The sequence below is a fragment of the Harpia harpyja genome, chromosome Z, assembly GCF_026419915.1.
Source record: "Harpia harpyja isolate bHarHar1 chromosome Z, bHarHar1 primary haplotype, whole genome shotgun sequence".
Taxonomy (NCBI): domain Eukaryota; kingdom Metazoa; phylum Chordata; class Aves; order Accipitriformes; family Accipitridae; genus Harpia; species Harpia harpyja.
Genome location: NC_068969.1, coordinates 28,858,295 through 28,883,715, shown reverse-complemented (window position 1 = coordinate 28,883,715; position 25,421 = coordinate 28,858,295). Strand labels below are relative to the sequence as shown.

The following is a 25,421-nucleotide window of genomic DNA, read 5'->3' as shown; positions in this document are numbered from 1 at the left end:
GTAAACTATCATAAAATTTGGTACTAGAGCTGATGTTTATTTATTAATCTAGATCAAAAAGAAGGAAAGTTGAGATGCCAAGTTTATAGGTGACAGTATTACTTAAGGAGGTGATGTCAAATTTCTGAGGAATATAACAAGGTTAGATGAATGACTAACACTAGTGGTTTAGCTTTACCTAGTGCCATTATGTAACCTGATGAGATAATTTCAGCTGAAGTACTGAACTCACGTTAAAAAATAAAAATAAAACAGCAGATCCAGAAAAAATGCAGACATGAGTTACTGAAATAATGAAAATTGTGTGAGGAAAAATAAGACAATGAGCAACAGAAAATACTAGGACATTTTAATTTACACAGAAGATGAATGAACATAATCAAGATATTCAAAATAATGAATGGTTTAGAGAAAGTAAATTGGGACTCTTAATTACTCTCATAAGGTGGCAGAGAGAAATGTTCCATGAACTTGAAAGGCAGCAGAGGTAAAACTGATAAAAGTAAATTATTTTTTCCATATAATGCAAAACTTACTGGTGGAACTTTCTACCAAAACAGCATTAATAGGAAGAGCTTAATAAAACTAATAGCAGAATTAAGCACATACACCATCATTTTCCTCTGAAATTATCAAAACGGTGGGTAGAACAACCATTCATCATTTCAGAAAAAAATATGACAGTTAAAATCTCTTGTGGAACTCAAACGACAAGAGTCTGAGCCAGAATAGAGTGCAGAAGTTATTGTGAAAATTAAGCATATACAATATATACATGAGCTGAAACCTTCCCTGTTTATTATTTGAGATACTTGCATCTTTGTTAAAATGTGCCAGAGCGGTAGTAGGAGGACAAGAAATCAATAGACAGAATCATGGAACCGCTGGTATTGTAGCCTAGAAAAAAAATACTGAGAAGTACAGTCCACTGTTTCCTAAAAAGGATTGGACAGATATGCACAAAAATAGTCTCTTGTTTTTTACACCTCATCTGTACAGTGAAATAAACCTCCAATAAACCTCCTGAACAAACAGGGTCATGTAAGTGTTTTCCAGCTATAGCACTGATTTCTTCTAGAAGGAAAAAAGCTTGCAAATTCTACTTTTGGCTAACCAATAAATGGTTAATTGCACTGTGTTTTTTCTGGTTATGGAGACTGGCGCATAGAGAATGCATATGGCATGCCCGTGGTTGTAACATTAGTCACTTACACCAATACTTATGTCCTAACAGCTATTTTATGTTCCAATCCATGCTTTGAAATACATTCATTTTTATGACATGGTTGTACAATAGCATGTACGAAAACAAACATGTAAGAAGATCTCCGGCATTCTCAGGGAGGAGGGGAAATCTGAATACCCTCACCCGATCTCAAACTGAAAATCACCCGAGAACCTCTGCTTTACATATAAAAACACAACAGCATTTTTCTTTGAATTTGCTTACTTTTTATTTATATGACAGAAGAGCTTAGACATCAGCTACTACCAGTCAGTGCCTCAAAACTTTGTTGGAATTTCTTCCTCCTCCTGAGGTACTGAGCTTCACTCTCACACGGACTCCGAGCTTTGGAGAAGCCGGCACTCCTGAACGCACAGCTCCCGCACGGCATCCTCCTGCACTGCCTTGGCCCCGAAATCTCATTCCCTTTGTATTGACTTCAGTGCTTTTGATTCCTGTGCCGTTGAAAATATTAATGTATGCAGCGGAAAAATATTAATACAGTGCTACAGGGGAGAGAAAGGGATGGAATTCACTAACAAGGCTTGCTCAGAAACAGGGGAGCATAGAAGTGTGTAGCGTGCCACGCATTTCCCTCCAGTACCTGGAAGCACCTGGGAGATACCCCTGTTGTGTTACGATAATGCAAAGGGAACATAAGGAAGATCGCCTGGCGACTGGAGATGGCACTGCCTGACTGGGTGCCCTTCCAGGGCTGTCTTTGAGATTGCTCCCCACCGCAGGGAGATGGCTCAAGCTCTTTATTAGTAGCAGTATTAACATTAATAAGTGATAATATTATTAATATTAATAATTAACGAACATCATTATTAAGACTTTCTTTGTTGTTTGCCCTAGGAAGGGGAGGGTGGACCTGTCAGAGCAGAGCCTGGTGGGTCCTAGCATCCCCAGAGGATGAGTCTGCCTTGAAGCAGGGGGCAGAAAAACAACTAGCTGCACCAGAGAAGGTGGGTGAAGAAAGTAAAAGAGCATTAAATACTAAGTTATCAACTATGTCTGAGATTGCAAGGTAACAAAGCAAGCCCAGTTAAACTGAAGTAAAATGGGCACCACTTCTCAGAAAAGTAGTGTAAGAAGATAGCCACCTTCTTCACAGCTGGTAATCATAATTATTTTTTTGTATTTCACACACAGGCTCTATTTACCCTCCTCAGTTGTTGCCATGTTGTGTCCTTAGTTGTATTTTGTGAGTGCTTGAAAGATCCTTTCAAGTATGAGGGCACCACTATGTACAGCACTGTGTCATTACACGCAGTTCCCAGCATCAGAAGGGTTGAGATCTGCTCAATGGCAAGCGGCTACTATTTATTACACCCTTCCACATGGTCATTTGTTTCCACCTTTTTTATATTCAATTTAAGTGGCATAAATCCTTTTGGCTGATTCCAGTGGCAGAGTTGCACTGAGCTCTCCCCTCCTCACCTTGTCTAATATTATGGAGCAAACCAGAAGTATCTTAATTAGAAAGGATGTATATTATTAAAAGAAAGACCCAAATTATTCGCCTGAAATATTATTGAGAAACAATATGTTCTAATCTCATCCACAACACATTCAATTTTCCTTACTGTTACTACAAACCTTACTTCAATAAACATTTTTAAAAACTCAACCAACATTAAAGTAGTTTAAATAGACATCTAAACCTGTAAAACAATAGCAATAACTAAATGCTGTAAATTATATGTAGTTTATGGTGGAGGTAATTTAGCATATCTAATCACAGTTCCAATTTTCTCCTATGGTGTAAGAGTAGGAAGAATTATACATGGAAAAGAGGAGGGAGAAGGAAGAAAATAAAGATTTCCTAAGCATGCAAACTTTTCAAAGTCCTAACAGCAGGTAACCTGTCTAGTATATCATACTTTATAAACTCCTGCCAGGGCTCTGGCTATGTTTCTGCCTTCTGTCCTTACATGCTTTGTTAGCATACAACTCTGAATAAAGATATTGATAGTGCCCAGGAGAAATGTATAGTGTCTGGATGGTATTGATATCTCCAAAGGGAAAGAACAACACTACGCGTGTCAAGGTAGTGGAGCAGTGTTGGAGTGCTCCTCATCCTTGACTAACCCCTCTCTAGATAAATGATGGAGAAAGCAAAGCAGGATATTACTAGAGCATAATTGTAACAATATTTTTGCTGTTTAGTTTCATCCTTGAGGCAATACATCCTTTTTGACTCCCTGGAAGCCATTACAGACCTTGTCCTTGTAAACGACCTTATTCAAAGTACCAAAAAAAAGAGGAATATTGAAATAAGAACATGGGGTAGGATGCCATTGACTGCAGACTCTTTTATTTTATTTTTTAGTGTCTTTTAAAAAAGGTAAAATTCTATTTTCTGAGTGTTTTTCATGTTCAGGTTGTAAAAATGAATTCCTCCAATGCTCTTCACCTTCCTGACAGGAGGTACAGAAACCATCTTGGGTGTCCAAGTTGTGATACTGATTTTGGGGACCATTTTGATCAAAAGTAATCATCACAGGCTTTGAAATAGAAGCATTGATTTATATCATAATTCTAATAGCAGTGACTGGGATTGTAAATATGTGCAGTAAATCTCATGATCTGCAAATAGTTTAAGGCTTTTAGATACAAAAGTGCATTTTACGATGGGCAGCACACACAGAATATGTGGTGCTCACTGACCCCAATGGTTCCCAGGTTCATCATGAGTCCTCTGAATTTTTCTGTCTGATTATGGCCACTTTTGTCTTCAAGTCTGTTCTATCATTGACAGAGAACAACAGATTTAAACAATAGCAATTGTCAGGATTGATCCAGTTTTAAAAAAGGAAGTGTAACACACTTCTACCTTTCAGCATTTTTGCATTTTGCCATCACTTTTGAATAATAAATGTCACTAGAGCAGTAAGATTATTAGATAATTTCCTTAATAGTCTAAGCATCACTTCCAATTATTTCCTCAAAATAGTCCTTAGAAATGTAGCATGTTTTCTTTACAACTGGTATTTGTGCCTGTTTTCTGTTGCTGAAAACATTTTTAAAGGATATCCAAAATCACGTAGTTTTTGAACAGTTTTATTTCCCTCCTCATGCAGTAGGGATACATTGTTTCCTTGGCATTTTCTTTTTCATTGCTAAAGCAGAAATCCCTTCCTATTCCTCTTATGCCTTTCAGCTGACGAATTTGTCCTCTTTTTGCTAACCTTACCCCTTTCCCTAAAAAGTCTTAATTGACATTGTAGTCCAGTTTGGTCAAATTCTTTTTACCTATTTTCAATACAATTTTGTTTTAACCTTGGATCTTCAATCAATCTGGTGTAAAACTACAGAGACTGGATGCTTCTGGCTGTCCTTTCCACCCAACGGATTTGTGAACACAGATCACCTAGGGTTTCTGAACTTCAATGCATTTTGTGGGGCAAAAAACCAAAACCCCGTGTGTACTGAATTGTATTAACTTGGCCACAAATTCCAAGTTGCTGTGTGCTTATTGTCTTAGAGACATAATTCACACAAATTTTATCTATACAGTGGAAATACTCTACAAATACAGAGCTCTGCAGACAATGTCCTTGAGAATTCATCCATTGTCCCCACCTATCCCAGTGAAACACAAGCATACAGCCATTTTCTTTCTCTTCTCCTCTCTGCCTTCCCCAAACCTTTTCCCCTGACTCACTCTCCCCATATTTGCTCAAGGAGTTACTCCACTGTGCTGCTCCTTATCAAACAGTAATTTCCTAGAACTATTAATACTTGTGACAAATGACACCATTCATAGACTCACTCCCCCAGGGCTTTGGCACTGTGCTTAGCCAACGCAGAGGAAATAGGTAGGAGAAGAAATGTTTAAAGGAAGGAGAAAAGACCTTTCTTTCCCCACTCTAGTTCAGAACACATGGATAGACTGCTGAATCTTAGCAATCTGAAACCACACATTAAAAAGTCTCAGTATTAAAATGAGAATAAAGAAGAAAAGTCTGTACAACATTACCATGCGCTTGAGGTACTTCCAGTAATACTTGTGAATGACCTGGAAGTAAATATTAAAACTGTTTCTTTTTTCCAACAAACTTTGAAGAAAATAGATATTCCAGTGTCCTAGTTAAGGACCTCAGCAGTTGCCATCAAAACATGAATTGCACAGCAAAAATTTGAGGATTTGGGGATTGGTGGGAAATCAATTATTTGATCCCCAAGCCACAGAAAAGAAACAAAAAGCATCAGCAAAGGAAGCTTCCTCCACTGTTCTGACAATAAAAAATAAACAGAGTATTGGCAGGAAAAATAACTTAAAAACCTAATGTATTTGATTAAAAAAAATCTCTAGGGTTCAACAATTACTTTCTACCCTTTACAGCTACTCTGATTTGGTCATCTGGAAAAAAAAAAAACCTGGCTCTGTTCTACGTACTTCATCAAATCTTGTATAATGTTCTACTTTTCCTTGCATTTTAATGCTGACAGGCTTTTAAAAGCAAATGGTATTTCTTCAAATTCAACAGATATGTCTATCTGTGGTGACACCTGCGCTCCTTATCAAAACAGTAATCTGGAGGTATAAAACATGTTTTATAGGGGGTTTCTCACCAAAATTTTTAGGGGAGAGCTTCAGCAGTGTGAAGTGCTGCTCTTGAATCTGCTGTGGCTTTTGGGGACTATGGCCCATGAACGAGCAGTCCCTGAAGTCTGGCTGGCATCAGAGGAAAACAGACCCCCATTGTCCAAACCACCGTGTTTTCCTTTCAAAGGCAGCCAGTCTGAAGAACAAGGAGTCTCCAATGGTCTCTGTGCACAGGGGTGAATTCCAGTCTCCTGAGACAGGGTTTCTCCGAAGACCATCATTTCACACCTTCAGGTGGCCTTTGCTGGGTGGGTTGTGCTCGAGCACAATGTTAATTACATCCTTGATTAGATTATTTTGAAAAGCACCTTTAGCCTTGTTTGAAAACAACTTTCAGTAAATCCTTGCAGTTCCTCTCCTTAGTCTGCAGGCATTGATTTGCAAAAGCAAACCAACAAAAGGGCTATATGCAGCTGTCATCTGAACTCTTTTAGTGCATTACCAAATAAACAGACAACATTTCACTGGGGAAAAAAAAAATCTTCAGCACTTTCAGGAAATGACATTTCCGTACTTATGCATTAAGACTTCAAAATTCAGCATAAAACTTTTTTTTTTTTTTAAATATCACAGTGGTAGAACACATTATCTTCTGAATCAATATATCCTGAGGAAGATGGGTGAAGGATTACACAACGTCAGAGCTGTTTGAAAAAATTATTTAGTAACAAACTGTCTCTTGGCCTATAACATTATATAATGTAATTTCTGATAATGCAGCTTCAAGCATTCCCTGAACAGACTATAAAATCTTAATTTTTAGTAGACTGTCCAGAAACCACAACTATTACTATGCAAACCATTCCTCTATCAAAATGCAGAGGTGTGTATTATACTTCAGAAAAATAGCTGAGTAAACTGTTTCCTGATCTTCACTATATGCTATGTATTGATCTAAAATATTCAGGCAGCATTTGTTTTTTGAGAGTGGGAAGGAAAGTAGCCGTGGGACTTCAAAGAATAGACAAGAAGATGCTTTGGTGCACACAAACATATGCACAAATTTCAAATTCCCTCCAAAAAAAAAAAAAAAATCCAGATACAAATTAGCCTCCTACTCACCAGCAGAGAAGGTATTCCAAAGGATTTCTATCTACTCTTTCCCTACTGGTATTTAAAATTTTAATCAACCAGTAATTAAAGGCCAACAAACAGCTTTTCTATACTTAATTTTAAATTATAGCTAATGCCATACATTAAAGGGATAACAATGCACTGCCGTATATGCTGAAGGTAGGAGGAGCTGCACCATTCTTTTGTGTAAAATACTAAAAAGCACATCTGCTGAGCAATTGATCTTAAATTACTATTTCTGATTGCAAGAAAGCTTCCAATTAGCAATGGTGTTCTGACTTTTTCACACTGTTAAAGAAAAACAGAAAGCAATACTTTTTTGATAGAATGCTTTTCTCTCAGAGCTCTGTGTTACCTAGATGCCATTAGATATCTGTGACATTACATAAATGAGTGGTGTCCATTTTGTTTTTCTAAACTCGTTAGCCTTCAGAACAAAAACAGTTTGCTAACATAAAACCTGTTTTTCCCATCCTGGACTTTGTTACTTTAGCACTTGAGCAAGCCAAGAAAAGATAAAAAGGGAAAGGAAATAGGAGAAAGAGAAAGAAGAAAGAAACAATACTTAAATATTTATTAGCCATTTCTCTTACATGTTTTTTGAGGCGTATGAAAATAATCCATACACATTCCTCAGCTCAATTACTTACAAATAACTTATCTGTAGAATTAAGTAAATCTGTCAGTTGTGCAAGTTTATTTTTCCATGTGCTATCTCGAGATAAGCAGGTCTGTAATATTAGATTTCCACTGACATAATTGTGCATGAATTCTGATCTGATTTAGTATTACATGGTGCAAAAGGTGACACATTTTCTTTAATACAGCCCATTAGAAAAGGAAAGGAATTGCCAGTGTATGAAATCTGAGGAGTTTGATTGAAAGACTCTGGGACTTTGGGGTCAACTCAGTGGAAAAGTAACTTGCTCAACTACCCCAGGCACTAAGCACTGTGACAAGCAAACCTAATACCCGGTGTAGTTACTCAGTTAGACAATCAATAAAAACACTGCATTATCAGACTGCTACAGCTGTATGTTAACCTATCGTATTACCTTGTCTGCTCCCAAACCAGTCAAACATGCATTTGCTGATCATGCAGATAACACAGATACCACCCCAGACCTTAAGTCACATTTAATACTAAGCCAGAGTGCTAAACCAACCATTTATTGCTTTTCCATATGCCACAAATTCTAATTTTCAGATCTAAATTGTACACCGAAGACTACACTCAAAGCACTACTGAGATGGTAAAGGCAACTGCTCCAAAATTAATGTATGTGAGATTTAAGGTAAGTTCAGTACAGTCCTACATGGATGCTCAATCCACACTTGTTCTCCCAGCACATATCCACCTGGAGCTTTGCGGCCTCTCCCTGCCTCCTCGCCTTCTCCTGGCATCTTGGCATCCTTCCCCACATCTCTGCCTGCCCAATGCTTGGCCAACCCTGCTCCCTAAGTTGTCTCTATGTATTTTTTTTCTTCATTGTTTTTTTGTTGTTTTTTTTTTTCTTCTCTTTCTGCCTGTTCCAGCTCTTACTCCCACAGGTTCCTTGACTCAGAGCTGCTCCTACAAGGCTCATGGGCAGGTGCTGTGCAACCCAACAGAAAAGTCAGTAAATTCACATTGCCCTCCCCAGCACTTGGTTCCAGTGCTTGACCTCTCATGAGTCCACACCAGGCAGGAGCAGCCATGGCAGGTCCCTGCCCCACTGGAAGGATGCTCTGCGAGGATACAGGTGGGAATTCACAGATCAGCTACTTGGCTTCAGCAAATATCTGCTGAAGGTTGGCAGACTGCACCCTCTTCCCCTGGCCAGACCTCCCACCAAGCTGCGTAACCTGCCCAAGCAGAGATAGAATTTCACAGGACTTAGGAAAGCCGCATCCTTCATGTAGCAGTTACCCGTCTCTTTGGTTATTTTCAAGTCTCTGCTAGCAGGAGGGTAGATATCCACAAAAATATATACTTTTTCCCAGACTGAAAACCAATATATTCTTCCCCACACTTAGGTTTTAAAATCTATCTGTTTTAATGGAAAGTTCCCATGATTAAAGAATCGTTTCTAAGGCTGGACTATGAATACTGGAAAGTAAGCAAGTTTCATATGTGGTGCACACCTGATGCCAATAGACACCAAAACCAAGAAGCTACAAAACCGAAGCAGCAAAGGGCTGCTTCAACCTCTATTCCAACAGAAAGTGGGAAGAGGTAGTGCAGGATGGAGGACTGGGCAAATCTTTTTTTGGCAGAGATGACATCACCTGATCTGTCAGTATTTGAATGTCCGTCCCCATCCCCCCCGACAAAAGGCATGTATACTCCAGGGCAGTGGAGAGGAATATGTCTGGTAACAAAACTCCTGTTGGAAAGTCTCTAGGAATTTACAGATATCTGCTAGTTCGGAGCTGTATCTCCACGAACTTCTGCTGGGATGGGTGGAACCAGTTGCCTCTTCTGAATGAAGCGTATTTAAAAGCTTTCTGAAGCAGATGACCACAGTAATTAATTTAGAGAAGAACTGCCCCGGTAAACTGCCACACCTTTGGAGCTTTTCTAGTAGTTAGCAGTAAATGTATAAAATTCAGATCTACGAAACAAAAAGGAAGTAGAATGAAGCTAGTTATATGCACTATTTGTCCATAAGCTTTATTCATGCCAAATTTACCTCTTTATCTGGCAGGAGATGAAACCTGAGTAGCAGCAGACTCTGCTCTCTGCCACGCTGCGCGGATGCTGCTGCATAACACCAACTTTGTAATTCCATACCACACTCCTCTAAGGAGGAGCTTTGCACTTGAATTCTTTGGGGCGGGGGTGCCTCTTTCATTTTGTCCAGATTATATTTTGCCTGGATGATCTGTCCAGCAACTTCATCACTGATCCACACATCCACATTAAGTAAACAATATAAAATCTTCTACTGACACGCATACTTCAAACTGCGCACAAAATATATGCATATTGTTTGCAAAAACTTGCAATTTGTTTTCCCATATTCCTGTATCTTCCTCCATAGAGCACAGCAATGCCTGATCAACTGTCATGGCAAATTTTTGTAGTTGAGATTGCAATTTTTCTCACAAGCATTTCAGTGAAGTCAAAGGCACACACCTAGGTTAAAAGGTAGATTTTCAGCTGTGCTGTGCTGCAAACCTCAGCATCAAACTTCAGCTGAAAACCCAGACCATGACATGCCATGCATTTTGCAGAGAGCCACATTGCTGGGCATGGTCTTCTCCCACAGTATGATCTCTGCTGATCCTTCATTCTCATCCATGAACACTGTTTCAGCCACACATCTGCCAGCAGGGACCGGGTCCATGCAGCACTTATCCTCATGCTAGCACATCTCAACCATCACATTTCTTCTACCAGGCTTCCAAAGTTGTGCCTTACTCATTACCATCTCTGCTTTCTGTGGGACTTAGATGAAGACTCATTCTGTATTACGGGCTCTACACTTTGCTGTAGAACAAGTTCAAAAGGCATCTCTCTAAAACAGGTGTTTGGGGCTGTTCTTTGGAAAGCTAAAATGGGGATTTATGAATAAACCTGAAGAAATCTTCAGGCGGCTGACAAATACTCATGTATCAGTGACTACAAGGCTTGCTTAGAGTCACAAGTGGTTTATGGCAGTGGCTTAAACAGAACCCAGATCTCATGTGTGAAACTATGTTAAAAAATTCTGTTAGAGAATGAGGAATGGTCCATTCTTACCACTTTTGAAGGCACATAACAGATGGATTCCTCTGGAGCTAAGGAGTAAACCAACCTGCACACATAGTAAGGTTTCAAAGAGACCCCAGCAGTAAAAGCTTTTGGTCATCACCTTCAACACTCATCACTTCTCTCCCCTGAGTCACAGAGAAGACCATAGAGATGTTTTTATTACACCCCATTTTATAAAGTTACTTTTTGAGGAGCTGGGTGAAAACAAAACTTTGCTTGGTCTCAAAGAATTTCAATCTGCTTAGTTATATTAAGAAATAATATTAAGGGTAGAGGAAAAATGTAGGGCAAAATTATGTCACATTCTGAAACACCCAGCATAACTAAGACATATTCTTCATTTGATTTAATAATCTATTGAATTATACTTGGATTACTTAATAAATGAGGAACATTACCCACACTATATTAGTCACAGTTGAAAAAAACCACATACATAGATGACTGTAATTCATTCAACAGTTTATAGACCCATGGTCCGCCAGGGACTATCACACACACACACCTCCTTGAGTGCCAAACTTCAGATACAAATCTCAGATTCTGATCTCACTAATACTTATTTTACTGCACTAATTTTGATAGTATTTCAGGACTACACTGGGATGAATAAGGCTGATCTCGCTAAAACTAAACCTCTCAGAAGTCCATCCAAGTTACCTGTTTTCAGAGGCGCACACTTTGATCACAAAGCCCATCCGATGCCCCCGTACAGGGCAGGATGGAAACTGCTCTTTGTGGAAGCTCCTGTGCAAAAGCTCCACATGATCCAACGTACATCCAAGCAAAAGAAACTCCATGGCTGTGACTTTGGGGTGATCCAGTGATCAGAAACAGCATCAGCTGATACTCCAGTGTATGGGTTGAAGCAGTCTACACCACCATTCCTCCTATTATGTACAATTTTGATAAAAATCACACGGCTCTTATCACCATCTCTATAAAACTGAGCTGAAAGCAAACTGCACTGAGAAGTTTGACTTCTGCAGCTGTATGCTCTAGACTGCCCTGTTGTAGGCTTGTTTGGTAAGTACACATAGTCTAGCTAAGCTTTTAGGGGACAGCAGTTTCATATGAAGCTACAGTTTTCACTGGAGGCTGCTGTTAGTTTTTTATTGACAGTTGGTATTTAGGTGCTATGTGCATGTGGAATTTAATGGTGGAATCAAGCTATAGGTGAACCTATGGATTTATTAGTTCTGGAATTTTCTCTTCACTCCACTCACTCCCTATTTCTTTATTGTTTTTCCACCATTTATTTTATAGGAAATAACTGCCACTACAATAGATTACAATCTTCTCTTTTACAGAATATAAAAATACAGGCTACATTGGAGTTATCTTTCCTCCTCCTCATGATCTGCTCTTGGTAAAAATGCAGGGCATGCTTCTGAGACAGGTTACGAACGTGTCTTGGCTTGAAAACAAAGTTGGTACCTCTCAGCAGGGATGATTAAAAGCTTTAAAACATATTTTAATTTGACTCAACTATCTTTCATTATAAAAGCTTCTAGTTATCTTGAAACATAATAACATTGACTGAGAACTGCAAAGAATATTTCAAAGAATGAAAGCCTAGAGAGAGAGTAGCCGAAGGTGCAAATGATTTGAATATTTTGTATTAATAAAATACTGTTACTGTTAATAAAAAGGTAAAATAAAATAGTGCTTATACCGTGCATCTTCCTCCACTTACTTAAATGTGCAATAGTAGCATTGCTCACTGGCCTGATTCTGTGGCATGCTGAGGGCTTCCCACAAAATGCTGAGCTGAAATTCTTTGTGATTATCTGAAATCTTACCTGGAGCTTCTTCAAAGAATAAAGCTATGTGAAAAGCATACCTGAACTTCTTAATGACAAACTAAAATCTTATATACATAATTATGCATATTGACTGCTACATTATTATAACATAACTGTGTAAAAATCCTTTTGATAGCTTGTTGATAACTTGACTTCATGTAATTTAACTGACCCTTATTTGCTAAGATACGGTGTAAGCCAGTGTTTGGAAGGGAGCCAAAAAAAAAAAAAATTGAGGAGAGAGAGAAATCAGATTAAACTGTAAATCTGTGGCTGGCATAGGTTTAGCAAGTGGTACAGAACATATGGAATGCAGAATCCAGTGCTATTTCTTGGAAAAACTAGTATTAAACTAAGGACAAATGCCTGAGCCAAACAAACTACATCTTTTTCAGTTCCTAAATACATAATATGACAAAGAAACAAAATTAGAAAAAAAGTGTTCACTGCTAAGCACCACTTTGTAACTGATATAACAAGAAGTATACTTGCCATTTTAGTTTATTAGTCATATTGCAACTGAAGATGAAAGTTAATATTCTCCAGGAAAAAAGAACCATTCTATGACCTTAAATTGACAGTCCTGTCTACCTTAATTGCAGCAGAGGGTGAAAAGATAGTTACTAAAATCCAGAACATTAGAATGAGACTAAGTAATACGTAAGTGCAAATCTACCTTGTCAAACTCCTCTCAGTATTACACACGACTATTAATAAAATGCATTACTTTAGCTAATTACAGACATTAGAGCATTCATCATCCTCAGTTTATTACTTCTCTAACTCTGCAACCTAGGGATGTCGAGCAACGTCCCTCCATCACGCGTCCCATAACCTACATCAGTGCATGCCCACATGGACCTCATCAAGTAGCCAAAGAGTTGCCCTTTCACTGTAAGCAAGTGACTAATATCTAAGCTGGCTCTAAAGAAAGACACTTTTTATAATCGCCCAACAATCTGCTAAGTGAAAACATATGGATAGGCTTAGGTAAAGCCTGCCAGGGGTCTTTACTGAATGGAAAACAGGTGCTCCAGTTCTGTGCCATGTAATACCCCATTTACCGTTAAGTCCAAAGGTTACAGGACTAATAGCTGCCTTGTGGTAATCAGGGAAAGCAAAGACACTGGCCATGCTCAAACATCTGGGACATATTTTACATACTTGCAACATATGCTTCAGTTTCAATTAAAGTGAGGCTTTGGCACATTTATTAATCTTTTTACTTTTATCGCATAAGAAGACCCATTTACCTGACTTTTCTATTATGCCGTATGAAAAAAACCAAAGAAATAATAAAAGCCAGAGGCCACTACCAGCTGCTGTTACAAAATGTGCATTTTTTTCTCACAAAACTTCATTTTGCACACAGCTTTAAGAAAAAACATATATGAATTAAAATAATACAAAACTGCACCCTTCCATTTTGACAAAAAGTTGTAAGAGGAAAAGCAGTAGTTAAGAGTACGTCTAGTGAGCCAGAAAGGAAAAAACACCCTACCAGCTTCTAGCAGCAAACAACTCGGTCCTAACCATGCACATACGTTTTACAGTTTAGCCCAGTGCAAAATAATGCCCACTGCAGAGAGTACTGAATATACATGGCAGTCCATACATGCTTATTTTAAAAAGTGTAATTTTCTTTTCCACTCAAACAGCATATTCAATCACAAGAACTCAAAATGTTTGCAATAATGAAGATAGCTTTGAATTTATAGAAATCAACCTAAACACCTTCTGTATAGAAAGCCAGCTCTTAAATATTCAATAAAAGGGCTCACTGAATGCACACGGTAATGTCAGTACTCACTTTTATTCAACCTTGGTAACCAGATCTAGAAAAATGTTTGAACTCTGGTGTCAATTTGAGAAAGCTGAATATTAGATCACAACATTGAAGCCTAGAGTGATATTTCTAATTGGGTATGTTTTGCCTGGCATTTGCTAATCGCCAGAGAATTGCGGGGTGGGGCAGCTGACCCCCGCCTTCATCTTCCCTTTTAAAGGAGTTTGTTTAGCAATTTCCAAAAACCACTAAGCGGTAACTACATAGGCTGGCTTAAACTACAAGCAGTCAAGCACTATTCTTTGTGAACTAATCACAGTGATTAAAATATCCAGGAATACACACGCTACTGGGATAATACTTTTGCACCAGCTCTAATAATAAAGCAGGAAGAAACAGGAGAAAATGGCCTCAAATGGATGGCAGATCAGTGTTTATCAGAAAAGAAATGATGATTCAAAGCCAGCATGTTGAGTTAAAATACAAGCTCTCCACAGTTACATGACTGACCTTTGCAATAAATCGTATATTTTATTGCCAGAAGTGTATGCCCATATCATTTAGTGTTAAAAACCATCACATACGTGTTTTGTAAAAGAAGGTTTTGTTACTACAGTGTTTGCTGATTCTGAAATGATGTAGGTAACGATTTAAGTGATGTATAGAAAAATTCACATAATAAATTTCTGTCAATTGTAAAATGTTGGAACTGGCAATGGAATGCGGAAACTACTTTTTTTTTAATCATCTTTCAGATCTTAGGTGTTAGCTAACAGAAAAATAATCATTCAGGGGATTAACTAATCACGGTGAATTTTCTGACATTTCAAATGCTGCTGCCAGCATATGAATTCTTACAGTGGTATGTAACTGTACATCTCAACTAGAAACAAAGGTCAAGGGCATAAATTAAGATACACTGTTTTTCTCCTCTCAAAAAAAAAATTCATTGCTTTACTATAACAGAAGTGGGGGAACATCTGTGAAGGTCAAATCATCTGTATTTTAATTCAGAGTTCTTGTAAAATTATGTATTTTTTCCCTTTTCTTTCACAAATATCTCCTTCCTGGTATGAAAATACCAGCCACAACAGGGCTGTCTTCACTGCGCTCGTCTCACCAGAAAGCTGTCCTGCCAGCGCTAGCCATTGCTTCAGTGGTGCAAGGTCACTCTAATTTCTTCTCTCTGGTTTTTCTCTCTCCCTGGGGGACAACCAATCCGAGCAGTCCCATAGCTTGGCTCAATACGATGTGGAAATGAGCTGTTATTTACTGTGGTTGCAATCCTCAACCCAACCAGCAGCCTCCAAACTGAACCGCGTTTGCTCAAACAGCTGAATGATCTGCAACAGTTTCCCAGCTTGCTGGGCCACAATGCCAACTTCAAATAAAGTGGATGTCTATGAGAATTGTGATTATTTAAATGTCATACAGAGTACAAAACACATCAGCCATTCTTCTACCAAGTAATTCTTTGAAAATTATAGATGTCAATATCCCATCTTTAACCAGTATGGAGCTGCTATTTCTACACTATTTTTCCCCTAAAGTGCAGCCCTATTTGTAATACTCAAGACAGGACAAATTTTTGTCCTTCAGAAACAGTTGTCACTGCAGTTATCTTCACAAGAGCTATCAAGTTCCAGACAGGCTGAATTATTTTTGTTCCTGGCAGAAAAAATATTTGACCCAGCTCTGGACCAAGGAAAAAAAAAAAAAAAAAAAAAGGCAGGATTTATAGTCCTCTATCCTTTCCTGCAACACACTGTAGCATTGTTAGGATGATAAACAGCTCTGTCCAATTTTCTGGACTAAAACACTTCAACTCCTTTTTTAACTGTCTGTAAAAACAGTGTCATGTCTAAATTCTCCCATCCCCTGATACCCAAGTGCTAGGAAAGATAATTACCTTGTCATCTCTGTCATCTTCTTCTTCCTCGTCCTCTAGCATGTCCTCCACTACCTGCAGACAGAAACAGTAGTAGTTGTCATGATTTAAAAAGGAAGAGTTTTGTTCTGTCAATTCTAAACCTTTTGTAGATGAAAACTTTATTAACATTTGAAATAAATGCACAGAAGGAAAATGTACAACTAGGAAAAAACACTTGATCTTGAGATTCAAATTTAGGAAAGTGTTACAGCTTTAATTGACCTACATTAGGGAATTATATACTGAAAACCCTTCCTGTACAAAATACTTGCTTGACAATTTAAGTATTTAAAAGGTAGTTCAAAATTCAATATATGATTGTTTTAACTAAAGGAATCCTTTGTCAGCTCCACTGGTACCTATGCAGCACACACAAATGCTTGCTTTAAATTTACTGTTGCCTACAGAAACGTGCAATATTTTTAATAGATTTTACAGCATTCACCAAGAGATTTTTGAAGAATACAAAGCTGGGAATAAATTCGTACTAGTTTACCTCCTTACAATCTACAACCATGATATATAACGTATGCTCTATCAGCATTAGCACTGTGTTTCTTAATAGTGATTTTATACAATCTGCGCATCTAACTTTATGCACATTCAACGCTAGCTGCAGTTGCCACATGTCTGCATCTATGTATTTTTCCATTTAAACAGTCTTTTCAGTCTAACACCAGAAAATACATACATACGTTCAATTCATTCTACAAATATTAATAATTATTAATCACACCATGAGCATGTAATTAACCACTCTAGTGGTTAAATCTAGTTTACAGAGACATTAAATGACTTTCAGAAGATGGTCAGTGGCAAATTCAGACTTAAAACTCTCTCATAACACTGTGATCAAGTCTTCAGCTTGGGGAAAATTCTCCATTGGTGGAATTGAAGTAAAGTTGTACCTCCTTATAACCACAAAATAATGTGGCTCTTTATATCATTATCTATATGTAAGTACTTATTAGGATATAAGAACAGCCATAATGAAGGTCAGCAAAGATTGTATTACAGATTGAAAAAGTGTACACTATGTATTATAAAATATGCATAAAAAGGACAAGAGAAGGAAAAACTCATTGATATGAAACATTAATACTTTGGCCTATTTCAGAGACTTGCCACCAACTAAAACCATAGTTTACTTTGTTATATAGGTGAAGCTACAAACAGTTTTAGTGTACTTGTTATTTAAGACAACACATTAAAATTATAACTTCATAATCAGCCCCCCAAACACAGCTGCAAGGATATTCTCATCAAGTCGAAATCCAAGTCCAAGAGCTAAAGGGACTTTAACACTACACAAGAGCCAAACTCAGGAAGGAGAAGAACTCAAAAACAAAGTGTGTATCAGATGCCTTTCTCTGAGTTAGCTCAATCATCAAGAAGATCCCAGTTAATCATGTTACATGGGCCCAATGCAAAATGTAAAGAACACACAGACTGATTTAACATGCATGTCTAGTAGAGCCCTCTGCATACATGCAAGTGAACTGCACAGTTCAAAATATTTGCAGTTTCAGCTGGTCATCCTTGTCTGAACCCAGTCCCAAAACACCTCTAGCAACAAGCCTGGGACTTGGGAAGGGAAGAACCCTCCAATTCTGTCTATGGGCTACTCTGTCCTGGAGCTTAGCATCAAAAGAAAAACTAGAAACACAAAGAAACAGTGAAGAGCGAGCATGTCCAAAAGCACAAGGAAGAAGCATGACCCGAGCAATTAAGGAACAATTACTCTTGAATTCTTTCCTGCCCAGAAGAACAATTTTAGCAGGAGGAGCCTGACTGACCAAATCTTCTGCAGCCTCTGACCAGCTGCCAGCCAGGCAGACATATTCGTGAGTCCCTCAGGCTGAAGAAGGAATCAAGTCTGTGCTCTACCCACCATCCATGAAGAAGAAGGCTCCCTCACCAGTTTCTCCTTTGCTTCCCTTTTAGGCCAGCTCTGCTCCATTTCTTAAAGAAAGGGGATCAGAGAGAGTGCCCTGAGACTTTGGGATGGTCACACATCTCAGCACTGAGAGAGGGAAATGTTGAGAGCATGTTGCTGAAATGCTTTGTCAGCTCCTGCTTGGCTCACTATGCCATTTTACGCATCCCATTTGGAGGGGTCTGAGAGGTCCCATCTTCACGGACCTCTCTGTGGAAGCAAAGGTATTTTCAGTTTCCCATGCACCTGCACCACCTCCTTGTTCCTCTCCTCTCCCGGTAGCTCACTGTCATCTTCCCTGGGCTGTTCCAAGTGTTTGGGGAGCTGAGCTGTAAACTACATCACTGGACTGATTGAGGTCTTCAAAAAAACCCACCCTAAAACTTTTAATGGGGATGGTTGCAGTGACCCAGTTTACCGAGCAGCTCCAGAAACACTAGCAATCAGCTCTACCAAGAAAATGGTGAACTGAGACGAGAGGATGAAAACAAGCTGTTAAGGGCTGCAGCGAGATGGAAACCCTCTTAAATCAGTTTTGTCACACGAAAAAAGTCTGTAATTACATCATTAGGTGACTAAAGCCCAAGGTATAAACCTGAATCTGTTGACTCAGGTACTGCCTACACCTGGAGCTGGCTAAACTCACTAGGTCTCTTACTTTTCAACATTAATATTCCCCAGACACTTAAAGATCTCTTTTATGTACATCCAGAAATTCCTTGTCTTGACAGGATTGAACAGCAGAATGCCTATCTCACATTAGCGCTAAAGTTAGCATGGAGACAATTAGTTGAATTGGAAACCTCTAAAATTGTTGCAAATGATGGCACCTCACTGAAATCACTTGCATGACAATACCCTTTCTAAATTATCTAGGTAACAATACTTCAAACTCACTTTTTTTTCTTACCCATCTAATGATCTCAAACTACTTTACAAGCTTCTATAGACTAGAAAAATGTTAACTTGTTCAAAAGACATAAAAAGTCCTTTGAAATTGCTTGAAGCCCAGGACTGAGCCCAGATTTCCAGCTCCTCCATTCCATTTTTTAATTCAAAAGCCACTACCAGTCTATGCTCTTGTTCTAGGTTAGTCATATCACCAATTACATTGAGCTTCAGAGTACTGAATTGTCTGGAAAGGAAAACAGAATTCAATTATTGTAGCAAAACAAAATGTAGTAAAAGCATTCCTATGCCCAAGATGCATAAATGATTCTTTAAAGTATATGAAACATAGCTCATGTGTTCACTTGTCTTGCAATTCAAAAGGAAGAGTTAAAAAAAAAAAAAAACAAACTATGAACATTCAGACAGTACGGACACAATAATACAACTTATTAAACCACCAAAACAAGTGTTTTCAGAACTTTGACACAAATTAAAACAAGGAAAGTAGATTCTTCAATAATCATATCATATATGAAGAATCGGTTTGCTGAAGCCTTACAAAAGCCATATACTGAAGTACAATCTATTTCTGCAGAACAAAGCAAGGCTGTTCAAGAGAGATACTGTGGATCTGAGCAACAGATTTCAGTTTAACATTGTAGTAAGAATACTGTAGAAAAAAACCCCCACAATGGAATTTTTTCTCCTTTGATTCTGCCTCATTGCTATTCAAATAAAGTGCACATGTGCTGCTTTGGTTTGAGGGAACATAGTAGTTATTCGGATCTCTGTGTCAAGCATTGTACCTGGGGGAGGTATGATGGGGGGAGGGAGCAGACAGGGAAGGAGGAAGAGCAGAGACAGGGAGGACAGGAAAAAGCATATGAAAATAAAATGAAACATAAGAGTTATTTTATTAAAAGTTCTATGGCAAAAATCTTAGATTGCCCCTAGAATACTCACTCTAAATTATGCCTTCTGATACCTTGCTTGAAATCAAGTAGTATTAATCAAACAAAGGAAGGGCACTGGGGAAATCAGAAAGATCTAATGCAAGCAGTTAAAAGTGACATGACCTTCTGTAATGTCACTTGTCACAGACTTATATGCTGCATACTGGTAGAAGGTCTTGAAAGAACCTGCTTCTTGGTACTGTCCCTTGAATGTAATACTAATACAGATGACATTTTAAAAAACACACGTAGACGGCCTCAAATACAGCATGTCAGCTACTTCATGGCCAAACAGTAAGCAGATGATGTTTATATGTTGCAAAGCAAGATCCTTCCTGTGCAAAATAGCCCTATTAAAAGCTTATTAATCAGAAGGAGCATGCAGTCCGATTCCTACATACTGCCATTGTTCCTGATCCATTCCCACCCCCTTTGAGGAACTCAGTCTATAAATACTATACGATTCATAATCCATAGGAGACTGGAGGAGCATCTGTTCCATTGCAGCAGCAACGGTGCACAGCTACGTTACAGCGGGTTACCAGAAGCAAGCACAACCACCACGTCTTCATGCCGAAGAAAACCCCAGTGTCTGTGGGCTAGAACGCAGTCCTCCGAGGAAGCTGACAATTAAGTTCAACTTGCATTTATTCTAAAGGTGATCCACTGACTAACAAACAGGATTTCTGAGGAAAGAATTCATTTGGACTTCTAACCTCAACACCTGCAAAGTAGGGTTGGATTCTAGCTATTCACAATCATGTTGAATCAAAACCCCATGAGAGAACTTTAAAATACCTCCTCCATCTAAAGAGACTGTGGAAAAATGACACGTTGAAACTTAGCACCGCTTCTAATGAAAGGTCCTTCTCTCTTGGTATCAGCCTGCCGTTTCTCATACTAAATGTGCAAACTGCAAGTCACTCCATGAATTGTCTCCTGTTCTAATTTCTTTGGCTGATCCAACAGAAACACCTGCATAGAAGATACTTTGATGTCTTCACGTGTTAACAATACCAGCTATCTGCTCTGCGCTAGTATGCAAAATAAAGAAAAAATAAAAGGAGAGGCACTACCAGATTGCAGATAACCCTGATGACTGTTAACTTAATATTCTTCTTTAATGTGAAGCAATGCCCACCACCTCCCATCAGCACTTCTCTAGCTTTGCTTATCTTGCTTGATGCGGTTCTTCAAACATAGGGGGGTTTCAAATGACAAACAAAAAGAAAACACTTTTTTTGCTATATCACATGTTATGGTGTCAAAATATCTGCAGACATTTGTATTTTCACATAAAGGTATTAACATTCATAAGAAAAAATAAAAGAGAGAATGAGATTTGGTTCCAAATTAAACACATTTTAGATGTGCAGTGAATGTGATCGGAATTGTACTGTTCAGGACCGTCTGGATTTCATGTTAATTTGTACTGTCCCGACAAATTGTACCGTATGTTTGTGTGTCACTCGATTCAGCGTTTATGTGTAAATGTAATATAAAATTGTGCACTGCGTATGGATTAAGAAGGATGCATAAGACCACATGGGCTCTCTCGGGTCATTTCCAGGTACTTCAAGTTGAAGCAAAGACATTCATTGCCAACAAGCCCACTACAGCAGCAGTTTTGTGCTCATTTTCACAACATGACATCTGCTTCTTTCATGGAGTTGTCGAGGAGAAACTTTAAAGGAGATACAGCTTAATTGAAATGTCCACCTTTTTTATACCACATTTATAAGGAAAATAAAAATCAAATTAACAGATTCTGATTTAATAGTTCAGTATATCTGGAATACAACTGATCCTGATTTATACTATTCATGTTTTGACCTTGGGGTATTTCATCTGCAGTAATCATCAAGATAACTGAACCACTAGATGTAATAATAATTAGTGTGATAAGCTTACCAGTAAGGTTGAATATATTGCAGTACAGAATACAGCAGACTAAAAAGAAAAGCATTAGTACTTCACTGCTAAAATACTTCCTGATTTTTACAGAGACACTCAAATACAATTATTTCTTCCTAGAGAACGCATTTTCTTAGCTTATTCTGGGAAGTGCTCATGTTGTAATTTAGTCTGATTCTTAATAGGAAATGAGACTTTAATATGGCTATCAGATGCCTTTTGATGCATGCTACTGATTACATGTAGTTCTGTAATGTCAACAACAGAATTTTTATTTACAGTATGATAAATTTCTTGGCAACATGCATGGGCAGTAAATACAGTTTATTATACAAGAACATGCAACCTTTTCCCTGTTGTCAGCTTTATATGCCCTCAATATTCAGTTGCCAATGTAGTTAAGAAAAAGTAATTTTTAACAGAAAAATGGCACAAGTAGTAGGCCTTTTTCTCTATATTTCTTTCAATACTTGGTTCTCATTTATTTTAGCTCTTTCTTGTATTTACACAATGCACTGTGAACTGAATATTAGGTGTTTATTTGAAGTATGTCTCCATCTAAAGGCTTCAACATGTACTGTACACTTTGAATGTCAGATGTCTCTTAGAATGGTTCATTTTTAATTTAGCAGAATGAAAAAAAAAATTCTTTGCTTGGCTGAATATCAATGGCAAGTTTACTGTGCAGGACTATTAAAATCAACACCATCACAAAATTTTGTGAGCTGGAATTCTTGGGCAAAATCTCATGATAAACTATCTTATTAAGAACACAATGGCTCGATATTGGTTTTCACTGTTATTATTACTTCTAGTCAAATAGTTTTCAGATTCTAGTGGGACCAGATATGCTTCTCTTATAAAACAGCATTTATCCAAATAATTTTAAGCTTGTGGGTGTGACACAGTCGATTACATTCAAATCTGGAGCTGACAAGTTTCTTGGTAGAAAAAAGCTGTGTTACGTATTTTAAGTGACAATGTATGTAATACACATATTATTGTAATTTCAGGGTTTTTTTTTTTCCCCAGGTGTTGATACATTTCGGTAAATACATTAAAACTGCAGTACAGTCCCGGAGTTCTTAAAGTCTAGGCTGAATTAAAATGTACTAAAGTAAAAGAAAACCAAACCAAACATGAATAAAAATCTCACATGACTATGGGAATTTTTACTAGAAACTAAACTGATGTTAGGTTATATAATATTGATTATTTATAATAGCCACTACAAGCTGTCAAATGAATCTTGTTGCCATGTAAATCTTGATGCAAATGCAAAAAAAAATCATTAAAACAGTCTCATAGAAAAAATGCCTCTATGTGCAGTGAACTTCAATTTTATTTTAGATGCCCACAATATTGGAAGACTATATTTGAAAAAACGTGGCAAAATTAAAATTAAAAAATCAATTGGTTTATGATAGAAATAAATCCAATTTCTTAAAATGCTGGAGATATCTAGGGTGGGGTTTGGTTTTGGTGCTTTGTCTTTAGGTGACCAAAACCAGCCAAAATATTCCAGTTCTGTAGTGCATTTGGTTTTTGTTACTGCTATCGGGATGAGAATAGCCACATAAAGTTTTAGTAAGGGGTTACTACATACTCTGATACTGTATGTAAACCTCTGACGCAGGGATTATAATTGCAGCGCAGACCGTCTCTTTTAACTGTAGCCTAGATAGCCACTTGCAGTATTTTATTCTATTATGCTGCAGGAGAGAAACGCTTTCTGCCCAACTTATATCTTTATATAGTGTACTGTGTGACTGTTAAATTAGTGCATAATGCATTTAAAATATTTATAGTACCAACATTTAGTTAAATAACCTTTATGTAAGATTTATGTTGATTTGTTCATTTCTCATTTAATGGGAAATTATGAAGAGCATGTTTCATAAAGATAATTCTCCATTTAAATTCAGCAGGCCATTAAATATTAAAATTATGTTTCTGATGCAATCTAGAGCAAATTTGTCCAGGTTCAGCGATTATTTGCAGTCATAAAAATTAGACTTGATTAATAAAATTTAAATGCTTGATTAAGCTGACATTTTGATGTTTCTTTTCTGATTTATTAAAAAAACCCCTGTCCCATAGCAGGCCACTATAGTCTATTTTTCCTCCCTGACTATATGGATCATATAGAAAGAACAAACAGCTGCATAGAGACAGCAATGGTTCTCAGCAGACTACTTAATATTCAGGCACGTGTTGCTGGTGGTCTTTGTGCTCTAATAGCACCCACACTGAACACACAGGTGGATGATGACCTGTTTGCAAAAGCCTTTCTAACTTATTTTATAGATGGTAACAAATGCAGAGCAAGTTTGCGGTGCTGATTAATTTGGCAAAAGTAAGGCAGGCTGCACGTTTTAAGAAGAGCTCATGGACTTTGCTGCACCATTCGGAGTGATGTGCTGATCGCAGAGAACATAGCTCTAGTTAGTGGTTAGCAAATAGAAGGTAAAATCCTTTCTGCATGATGTTGAAAATCATTCTGCAAAAACAACCGTATTTTCCTTACTTTTAGAAGTGTCATGAATCAGACTAGTTTTACACACATATTGTTCTATGCCTAATTCTGTATTCTCCCACCAGCTCTCATGCTTTGGGGATTTCCTGGCTGCTGCTGTTGCTATCACACCGGAGAAAAAACTTCTCAGGAAAGTACAGTCAAAACGAAGTCAAGATGTAATTGCCAACCTGACAACACCCTTTTGTATCATCTTGTGCAAATGACATATTCCAGACACTGTCTAGCTACAAAAGAGGGACAATTATATTTAGTTTTGCCATAAATTCAGTTAATTTTGCCAAGAATTCAGTCCTCAGCTAGAAATCACTGCTGAGTCCCTGGCAGAAGAAGACTTCTGGACTTCAAGCACAAAACCCCTCAGTACTGCACAGGCAGTGGATGTGAAACACGTGGTGTTTGTCCTGTATTCATCTGTAGATGAAACCCTTTGAAACGTTTTCAAACTAAGAACTTTATGGACTCATGCTTCCATGCTTTAAGACCATAATGTGAAGAAACACAGAAAAATCATCTTACTACCTTGTTTATTTGCTCGGTAACTCAGTTTTCAATTTGCAGGAAAACAGGTCGTTAAAGTCAAGCACTTTTCTGGTGGAGTTGGTTTCTGTGTTGAATGTACAGCAAGGTGGCACTCTCTGTCCTAAACAGGAGCAGCAACAAATTCACCAAAAGCTCTCGCAGACACTGTTGCTTTGCCCCCAGAAGAAAGTGATCAGACTCTAACCAGAAAAGCTCTTCTAGCTGCAACTGAGCTGGGCTTGCACAACCAACTCAAGCTCACCATGCTTACCACCCTTTCTTGAGGAAAGAAAGAATCCAGTGAGATGGATATATTTGTAAGCATCTTTCTTCCCATTCCCCGTTTTGTTTTTCTTCATGTGGCAATTTCCAGAAGACACATAAGGTTAAATAATAAATCTGACTATACATATCATATTGGAGGACTATATAAAAAGTACCCACAGAAACTGGTTAAAATCTCAAAATGAAAGGTTGTCTTTAACAAAAGTTAGTTTT

At 37.9% G+C, this 25,421-nt stretch overlaps 1 protein-coding gene across 6 annotated transcripts in view; it reads right to left on the bottom strand.

Annotated features, from left to right (window-relative positions):
* MCTP1 (multiple C2 and transmembrane domain containing 1) overlaps nucleotides 1-25,421 on the bottom strand; it is a 292,805-nt gene that overhangs the window by 25,703 nt on the left and 241,681 nt on the right. For all 6 annotated transcript variants that reach the window (XM_052778226.1, XM_052778227.1, XM_052778229.1 and 3 more), the window contains one exon: nucleotides 16,151-16,204. In XM_052778226.1, coding sequence (XP_052634186.1) covers nucleotides 16,151-16,204 — 54 coding nt within the window. The remainder of the gene's footprint in view (nucleotides 1-16,150; nucleotides 16,205-25,421) is intronic.